Raw genomic sequence first — 10,403 nt, forward strand, 5'->3', positions numbered from 1 at the left:
GTTTCTTTTTCCCCGCCAAACAAAAGTATATAGCACCACATACTTACTTTGAGTACCCTCAATGTAAGTAAAATAAGAATAAAAGTGCAAGATAGAAGAGAAATGCTATGTGTTGTGATATTACATAGCTCACTTGAGTGGACCATCCCATAACATACCTGTTCAATCACACCAAGGCAGAGAGATCTCCTTGGTGAAAATTTAAATAGGTAAAGCATGTGATACAAATCTGATATTGGCAGTTCTAGGAGTCTTCTCTGAAATACCTTTGGTCTAAAGATCATTGAGTTTTTTGTCTAGTTTCACTTGCAAACATTAGAATCACCAAGAGCATTGTATGTATCTTCTTCATTGTGAAGAAAGAAAAAGCTAAATAAAATCCCTGTGTGTAATGTATTGATCAAGTGTATTGTATGATATACACCCTTGTATCATCCAATGCCCTCTCTACATTTGGTGCTAGAATTTCCTAGCAAGGTAGCTAGTTGTATTGTGAACAGAAATGAATATCAAGTTTTTTCAAAAAGAGTAAACTTGTCAAGAAACATTATTAAATTCAATATTGCAGAAAACAAGACAACTCATTGATCCACATGAGGTTGAAAATGACAAAAAACAAATGTAAAGCAATTTATGAGCGTAGATCTTGTCAGAAATGGGAGTAGATTTACCATGACATCATATGGGCGTTATTGGGGACAATTGTTGGGCCCACGACTGAATTGCTTTGGCTTCACGTTGAGGAAGCCCCTGGCTTTCTCCTGCGGATGCGTCTGATCTAAAATCCTGAATTTCCCAATGGATCTGTAGCACAATAAAAAGATTTGAATAGTTTCAGGATCGATGTGGGATACTGGCAAACTGTCTGGCGAGACTCACTTTCTTCAAGATCGTTGAGAAGATTGTTAATTGTTCCCTTGCAATACCTGAAGTGTCTGCCGTCTTACCAAGGACTTTATTTGCAAAGAAGAGTATGTTATCGTTGAGGTAGTCTTTGTGGACCATCGATGTGATAAGTTGAGTAGCAAATTGTGGATTGTACCACAATAAGTGTAGATAGACTTCGAAGCATCCGAAATGTTGGCGTGCGTCTGCTACACTTGATAGAATAGATTCCATCTGATCATAAAGAGCCTGTGATTTTGGTAGTGCTTCTTGGTGATCAAGGCGTGGAAGGTTTGCCAAAGATTGACCAACCAATTTCATATCCTCATTTTCTTGAGCTCGTAATTTTGCACCCAGTGCTCTTCTGAATGAGGATGTCAATAGCGCAGGATCTGGAGCGCACTGTGATCAGAATCGCATCTTTTTTCGACTCATTGAACTTCAAAATAACTCACGTAATCTGAACACCATCGCATCAAGGTCATCCAATGGGGTTTGAAATATCGGCTGCTGCGAACCGATGTAACTCCAGACTTCCGCCACGTGAAGATCAGTTTGATCACGGTAAATTTTGTCAAACAGCATAGGCCTCGATTCTGGCCGGATCACAAACCTCGCATTGAGGAGATGAAGTAATTCTACCTTTTCGCTCATGTCAAGCGGGTCGGATTTCATTGCGTCTAAAATTGTTTGAATCAAGTTATCGGTTGGCGGTAATTTATCTTCTAACAGGCCTAAAGCAAGAGTATACGCCTTTCTACCTGATTCAACATGATGGTCCCTATTTTCCAAGAATAATTTGATTGCTTCTTGTGCCTTTGGCTTCAAGAAATTTGTCATGAACTTCTCATGGGTTAACAACTGGACAATCTCTCCTCTGTACTCGGGAAATCTCCACAAGTAGGCTATCATAGCATTGGCATAAGTTGCGTCTTCGCCACTCAGTGTGTTTCCGGCTATCAAGTTTCTAAGCTCTGATGTGAATTTTTTGATCGTCCCTTCATCCTTAGGAAGTCGATTTCCCAACAAGTAGCGCGAGGTCAAAACATGGATTCCCTGTGGGTAGTCCCGCGAAAGACCTTCTTTTATAGAATCTTCATGGCGTGACATGAAAGCAGCGCGATCAAAACATTCCCTAACATCTGTTAAAATTGCCGACTTAGTTAACACGATCAAGTTCCGCAAAATCAGAACACTTACCGGGGGATTTCCGCTCAAGCCGCTTGGTGAAATGGGATTCTATCTCAGCTGCCAGAGCTTTGCGATGATCTGAAATCGATAGATACCATTTCAGTGTTCACAAAGCATACAATCTCTCAGTGTCCCATACGCACCACGGGTGAAGAAGAGCTCTAAAGCAGTCTGGAAGCTTAAGCTGTGTTGGGCAAATCCGTCTTCCAGAGATTTTGAGTTCTGAGGCAAATAGTCCTTGAGATACTGGATAATGCCTATAACACGAAGTCTATTCAAATAGACTGATGTCTTGCCTTTGAGTGCTTCACAACCCAATCCCAAGGAGTCGATGATTTCCTCATTATAATTTTTGAACTTGAATCTTTTAGATATTGAAAAATTTTCGAAACCGTTAGCGCGAAGGCGTGCAATTGACAAAAGAAACTCCGCCATATTTTCCTCTTGGTTTTTCATCATGACATCACCAATATTTTTCATAAAATTCTTGTAGGGGCTCAGCGATTTTGACCACTCTCGTGAATATGGAGACCAGTGCTTTTTGTTCCTGAAACACTCTTGCGACAAAAAAACATAAAGATTATCGGTGTTCATTAGAGCTATCTTGAAGTTGTCATGAGTTCTTTTCAAAGCATCTTCAGAATTTAAATATGAAAGTCAGTTTTGATGTTGAAAAAAATGGTTGTGACTTATGCGAAAGGATTCAAACCTGGTAGATTTTCCTGGTGAGTTGAGAAATTTATCAGCTCTTTCTCAGAGTTGGCGAGTTTTCCAACCTCTATTCCACTCGATGCTCTCGATCGCTTCGGGTACTCTAATCCGGAGGTCAAGTGATCTGAAACATCCTCTGAACGCGGGTCTCGGAATTGAGTTGAAAATTCTAGACGCTCTCCTGAAGTCTTTGAACCGTGTCCAATATTCTCGTCTAATAGCTTTGGCGATCCTACTCTTGATGTCGATGGGTCTAGATTTTGAGTTGATGAACCTGAGACCCGATCCTTCAGGGTTAATGAGTTTTGCTCCTCTAGCATAGAGGGGAACAAATGTGGAACCTCTTCTGAAGCCATTGTGTGAGTTGATACATCCGGTACCAAATCTCCGTGTAGTGGAGACAACTTTGGCTGTGCTACATCGAAGGTCGTCGAAAGGCTCACGGCTAAGAACGAATGGATTATATAAGATTTCAACATGGCTTTCCCTTCTTCCCAGCGTATAGCGTATAAAGTGTTTTTTAACAAGAAGACTGTTTATGGGAAACTTCATTGCAGCTGCACGTGGATGGAGTCTACACTTATATCCTCGCAGTTTGAGATTCTTCATTCTCAATAACAAGAATAATGTGACAAGTATGGTGTCAAGTTCAAAACCTCTTGACTAAGCCCCTCGTGCGGCCGCGACGAATGCAACCGCGCGAGGTGCTCAATTCAGCTCAATAAACTAAGGACGAGTTGAAAATAATCGTACCCAATACCAGCTGAAGTTGATTGCACTACTTCTCTTAGTCGATACCAGGAACAATATTTACCCCATAGGAAAGAGAAAATGATAAAACCACACCTGTCTGGTACGTGCTTCGGTTACCCTGGGTGACTCATTGAAACTCAAGGCAATAATTATCTGACGGGCTGACCGGGTACATATCTCATCGTTATAATTGTTGTTTTCATAAATAAGATCAATCATGAAACTACTCACCGGAAAGCATTGGTTTGAGTCTCATAATGTAGGCATGGTCAACTACGAACTAAAAAAGAGTACACTGCCTGCTGCCTGGCATACACGATGGACTTGAGGTGTTTTTTCGGTTGGGGCTTGTGGCCGAGTCTTTTTATTTCTGTGTCGGTGAAGGATTCGGTTTGTGTGAATCTTAGCCCCGATCGGGAGCACATGCTCCCGATCGGAACACACATGTGAGTACAGGGACCTGCAGTACTCACATGTATGTGAGTACTGAGGCCTGGTACTCAAGGGCTCCTCCAAATTTGGCGCCCCCAACTCATATCTCGATCTAACCCGCGCGCACCATGTTTGGATGAGTACGCTCATTGTATACTCATCCAAACAAGGAACCTACGATATCGGACACGCATCCAAACAACCAACTGACAATTTCCAAACAACCAACGTACGATTTTGGTTATCCCCTCTTTCAAGATTTGACTTTCACGCCTTTCTTCATTCAGTCCTCCACGAGTCCACCCTATTTCATGACCTCTCTCCACCTTTCAGAAGAGTCTTGATCATATCTTCAGCCTCAAGTAACAATCTAACTTATCTGGATTCTCACTACCCCACTTATCAAGCCCCAAGGAACTGTTGACTTCGTCTATATACGCCTTGGATCTAGATTTTTGGATTGTCTCGATCGAAATGGGACTCATGGCACCAGATAGCGCTGGTAGCCACATTGTAATGTGGCTGCCTGCGCTAGCGTGGGTCAACTTGGATATGAAGGCGTTAGGCAACCTTGATTGGGTATTGGACGCACGGTGAGTACGAAGGATCCTATTAATCACGTCTCAGCTGTTACTAACCGCTCCTTCACGTCTCTCTTCCTGCTCATTTTCATCGGTTTATTTTCAATCTCCCTCAGACCAGTTCAATATTTTGAAAGCATGCCTAAAGTTCAATCTAAATCTACTCCAGCCCTGTCTCCTTACGCCCGTCGCGGTACAACGACCGCTACGTCTACTCCTCGTGTCTTGTCTGCGTCTAACTCTCGTGTCACAACCGCCAGTCGTCCTGCTAGTGGATCTGGGGTTTTCTCACAACCCGGTAGTCAACGCATCACGATTACGAATCAAGACGATGAAGAGGTTGAAGACACCGTATTGAGCACAGGCAAAAATCGATCTGATGTGTACCTCTATTATGATGTAAGATATATTTCACTTGATGTATTTCTATATAAGGCTATCTAATTAGGTAAAATCACTCTCACTAACAATGTCACTGTCTTTGTTCCATTAGGATCTGAAGGCTTCGCCTGACGTCACAAACGGGGACGACTCAAAGTGGTATTCCTGCCTCCATTGCCCGTTAGTATCTCTAGGACTTTGGACTCCCACGTGCTTTGGGCTTACCACCGATTCTCACAGGATGGACGTCCAGATTACTGGACGTCCCAACTCGGGCCTACACAAACATTGCCGCAAGTGTCCTGGACTTCCAGAGGCGTGGATGAATCGATTGCCAGGAAGTATTGCTCCTAACAAGGATCCGCTGGTCGCCGCCGAGCGGCACAAGCAGCTTAGGACTCTCATTGTAGGCGCGGTGATCAGCAAGAACCTGCCTTTCACCATCTTTGAAGGCGACCTTATGCAGTCTGCCTTGCGTGCAATCTGCCCCGGCTTTTGTTTTCCCGGACGGATGTCCATTAAATCGGACTCAGAGGCGCTGTTCGTCGACTTGGAAGCAAGACTGATAGCCAAAATCGCACGAGTCCCTGGTTCCATCTCGACGGCCACTGATTGCTGGACCTCAGCCGACTATTCTCACACTTACATGGCAATTAATGGTTTCTTTTTCAATTCCAAGGGTCTCTTCTGTCGTCGACTCCTTGCTTTCAAGGTATTGTTTTTTCTTGTATTAATGTTATCCAATCCCTCGTTTGCTAATTCAAATCGTTTTCCTTCTGACAGACTCTGAAAGGAACACACACGGGTGAAAATCTAGCCCAAGTGTATTGGGAGGCGCTCGAACACGTCGGGGCACTACGTAATCATTATTCGGTCACCGGAGCCAACGCTTCGTCCAACCGTGCCATGGTACGCCTTCTAGGAGACCGTTATAGGCAAATCGGGATCCACTGGCCTTTCGATTCTCAATTTCATGGTTGTATGTGTCATGTTGTTAATCTGGTCGCCAAGGATTTTTTGGAGGGGATGGGCGAGTTGACCAAAGCAGATATCGCCGCATATGAGGAGGCCGGACTCGCCGAGACATGCTCTTCTTTTGAGCCGGACGAGCTGCCTTCCAACGAAGTCAACTATAGGCCCGAGGAATCGCCCAACAGAAGTACTACGAACTCTACCGTCAAACAAGCTTCTTTGGACGTCCACGGGCTTACTGAAGAAGAATATAATCCTTTTGACTTTACTCAAGACCCTGTAACAACCTCCTCGGTTCCCAGCTCGACTCAAAAGAAGAAGACCACTGTTGTTAGTCAAATACGAGCATTAGATACCCACATTTGCAAGAGTCCGCTTGAACTGGAGTGCTACATTACCATTTGTAGTTTACGCCCGCTGGGTGAGTGCTCATACGAGCAGTGAGCACTCGCCGCCTGAGCATATGTGAATCTACTCACTCAGAGCAGTATGCCGCGTGAGTTTGCTTATTTGGTGAGTCGGTCACTGCGCCTAGGACTCGCAGACGGGGCGATAATGAGTCCCGTCCTCATTGGACCGCTACTATTACATACAGCCAGAGCATTGTACTCTAGGTTGTCACTACATCGTGCGGTACTCAAAATGAGTCCCTCGGACCGCGCGCCCAGATTATGAGCGTGAGTAGCTCAAACCTGCATCCCTGATTGAACCTAATAGAGGCCCGTGGTGTCATAAATGTACCTCTGTGTACCTCCAAAGGATCTGGGAACACAGCCATTTTGTCAGAACTGGATGAGAGTTACTGAAAAATTGAGTACAGAGAACCGCGCGTACAGAATTTGCATTCCGGGTTTGGGGGTCTGTCCCAGGGATGCAGGTTTGAGCTACTCACGCTCATAATCTGGGCGCGCGGTCCGAGGGACTCATTTTGAGTACCGCTGTGGAAATCAAAAGATGTCTACCTTACAGATCTTATAAACACCTCATTTTGCTTTAAAATTCAAAGTTTCATTTTATTCAAGAAGACTATCTTCAAATTCATAGTTCATTTCTTTTAAATATCTTATTTTTGAGATCATTATGTTATCAACACAGTTTTTTTGCATTTTCTTTTAGATCATTTTTTATATACATATACTTTTACTTCATTTCAGTTTACTCAAGTCAAGACAATCAGGAAGCAATTTCTAGATTATAAAAAAAAAAAGTAGACAACATCAAATCAAAACACAAATTAAAGTCTTACTCAACCCTTTTGGTCCAGCTTAAACAAACCACCAAGAAAATGAAATAAAAGTACTTTTAGTTACTATGAAATCAACAAGAACTAGAAGAAGAAACACAAAACATGAAACATGAGTTACTCACAATGGAACATTTCACTTGAAAGATATCAATCAGAGGTACAGAATTAATCAAATTGAAAAGAAACCTATTGATCAATCTAGGAGGTTCTAGAAGGCCAAGAGTACAGCCAATTCAATAACTAGATCAACAAGAAAAATCGAAAATAAGAATAACTTACTACATAATTGGAATCGGTCGGAGGTAAAATTTTGAGAAGAAGAGAATGATTGAATTGAAGGAATTGAAATAAAAGATCAAGATCGAAATAAAAATAAAGGGAGGAGATAAAGAATTCAAGAAGTCAGTAAACAAAACAAAAGAAGAAAAGGAAACCAAACAAAAGCAACATACCTGGGTGTTAAAACCAAATGATCGAGTCGAATAGGGGTTAATTAACAAACAGATCCGTCGATTAGAGGTGTGAAAAGGGAAGGAGTTAAAAGAAAATCGGTCGGAGCGAAGTAAAGAATCGGTCGGAGTCGATCAAGTGGAACAAGAAGAATCGGTCGGAGTTATGAGGGTGGAAAGGTATAAAAGGGAGGCTAGTTGAGGAGGAGAGGAAGGGAGTTGGTTCATCTTGTGTGGAGGATCGAATCGAATCGATCTAAAGTGTTCTTTGTTGTGTTCTTGAGTGTTTTGTCTAAGTGTATTCCTCGAGATTGATTCGAGTGGTCCGTGTTTTTTTTAATCGTTAGTTCTAGACCTAAAGTAAAAGATCAATAGGAGAAAGGTTATATATATTAGTTTGTGTATCGAGTTGACATTTTTTGACAGATCACAGCCAAAAAGTCAACTGGGTCAACCGGGTTTTTACAAACCGGGTCTACTTTGAGAACCCCTATTGTTGAAGTCGAGTGGGATAAGGGTTACTGTTCCCTTTATTTTTTTAATTTCTTTATTTTGTTAGATCTGAACTCGAGTCAGGGCCAACAAGGAAGGACTGCACCTGGGTTCAAATCCAGTGCAAGCTGTGTTTTTTTAATTTTTGTTTTTTTCATTTTTATATTAAATTTTGTGTGTGGCTCAGTTGTGGGAGGGATAAATAGGGTTTATAAAGTGTGAATATCCTTGTACGGGGTAAATTAGGTTTACGGGAAACTTGTAAAGGCGGAAGTGTTAAGAATTGTCCTACGTAATTTTTTCGTAGAATTTCTTAGGTTGAAGGCAGCTTCGCAGCAACTTAGTTTCATCCGTCCTTCTTGACGGTGATTCTTACCTTCTCCGGCTCAGCCTACGCTACACTGCGTAGGAGTTCTACACCGCATGATGTAGTGACAACCTAGAGTACATTGCTCTGGCTGTATGCAATAGTAGCGGTCCAATGAGGACAGGACTCATTATTGCCCCGTCTGCGAGTCCTAGGCCCAGTGACCGACTCACCAAATAAGCAAACTCACGCGGCATACTGCTCTGAGTGAGTAGATTCACATATGCTCAGGCGGCGAGTGCTCACTGCTCATATGAGCACTCACCCAGCCGGCGTAAACTTGGCGGCACTTAGGGGCAGACCTTAAAAGTCAAATTTTTTGGTTAATGTATCACTCACTCTCTCAACCACTGTCATGTGGGGTTAGTAGTTCAGGACACATTGGCAAAGGGTGGTATTTTTGTATATTTGTAAACGCAAATTGATGTAAATGTATAATTCCTTCGGGCACAGTTTCATGTTTGTCTAATTACAAGGCAGTTTTTTTTGGGTAAACATCGGGGCACGTCAAATAAAATAACATTGGTTTGACTGAAAAGGGACCGAAGCTAGTCCTCCAAATCGATGGAGGCGGCGTCGTTTGTGAGCCAGTGTCGGATCAGGACCAGATGACAGATAACATCAGTGTGAAGACGGCCTCTGGAGGGGACAGCTATGTTTCCAGAGATCGAAAACACTCGCTCAACAGAAGCGCCCGATGCTGGAATGGTGAGATGTTGGAGGGCGATTTTGGCCAAAGTCGGAAGTGCTTTAGTCTTGGCCATACGCTGATACATACAGTGAGAGTACAGTGAGAGTCAGCACTGATTCAAAGTTTGGAAAGAAAGCCTGGACTTACTGTCCAGTATTGACCAACACTCTCGTCGGGCAAGACGGCCTCCTGACCTGAACAGTAACGGTAGACCTCATCGAGGTTGTTGGTCGCATCGTTGATCGGGGTCTGGGTGCCACTACCCAACAAGGAGTAGATAGCCTGCAATTTGCTGGCAACCGCGCGGCGATCTGGGACAGGTGCGGGTCCCTTCTCACGGTCGCTTTCAGTTGGGCTAGGTCGCCATAGTTCGTATTCTTCTTGAAGGTACTTCTTCGCATGGGCTTCAACCGTTTCATGATCGCGAAACACAGTGTCTCGGTTATAATGGTCCAAGATGGTGGCAACTAAAGTCTGAACGTTTGACTCCTCGTGTTCCATGTACTTGACCAGTTTGTCTTCGGCCCGTTTGCAAGCGCGGCCCCAAGCACCAGGCACAGCCTGGTGCTTCCGCAAGACCTTTTGCAGAGCCCACGTCGTAGGAAGCACCCACTGTTTGGTGGGTTCGTTTTATTGGAAGAGTTGAGTGGCGGATTCGAACATCTCGAGTACTGGCCACATGTATTCAATGAGTGCCCAGTCAGATTGCGAAATCGTAAATTTGGCACGTTTTGGGTCGGAAGAAGTGTACAATTGAATTGACTTCTTGAGGGCAAGGGTTCTTTGGACCTACATATTGATGAAGGCAAAGAATATCAGTATGACCTTGACAGATGACGGAAGAAAGAACTTACAACGTAGTAAAAATAGTTCCATCGTGTAGTTGGACAGCTGAGAGGGAGTAGTGGTGGATCTTGTACGCTGTCACGAATGGTAACGTAACACTCCAGTTCAAGCGGACTCTTGCGAATGTGGGTATCTAATGCTTGTATTCGACTAACAACAGTGGACTTCTTCTTTTGAGTTGAGCTGGGAACCGAGGAGGTTGTTACAGGGTCTTGAGTAAAGTCAAAAGGATCAGATTCTTCTTCAGCAAGGCCGTGGACGTCCAAAGAAGCTTGTTCGACGTTAGAGTTCGTAGCACTTCTGTTGGGCGATTCCTCGGGCCTATAGTCGACTTCAGTGGAAGGTAGCTCGTCCGGCTCAAAAGAAGAGCGTGTCTCGGCGAGTCCGGCCTCCTCATATGCGGCGA

General features: G+C 43.6%; 1 protein-coding gene across 1 annotated transcript; it reads right to left on the bottom strand.

Moving 5' to 3' along the window:
* Positions 1–678: 678 nt before the first annotated feature.
* Positions 679–3,143, bottom strand: MELLADRAFT_61010 (uncharacterized protein; the record flags this gene model as incomplete). Its single annotated transcript, XM_007407316.1, has 6 exons — positions 679–804; positions 880–1,277; positions 1,341–2,027; positions 2,086–2,154; positions 2,220–2,711; positions 2,786–3,143. 6 exons carry the CDS (start codon positions 3,141–3,143, stop codon positions 679–681), a joined length of 2,130 nt encoding a protein of 709 aa, XP_007407378.1.
* Between the last annotated feature and the right edge of the window lie 7,260 nt (positions 3,144–10,403).

The sequence above is a fragment of the Melampsora larici-populina genome (genome assembly GCF_000204055.1).
Source record: "Melampsora larici-populina 98AG31 unplaced genomic scaffold MELLAscaffold_8, whole genome shotgun sequence".
In the NCBI taxonomy this organism is placed as follows: Eukaryota; Fungi; Basidiomycota; class Pucciniomycetes; order Pucciniales; family Melampsoraceae; genus Melampsora; species Melampsora laricis-populina.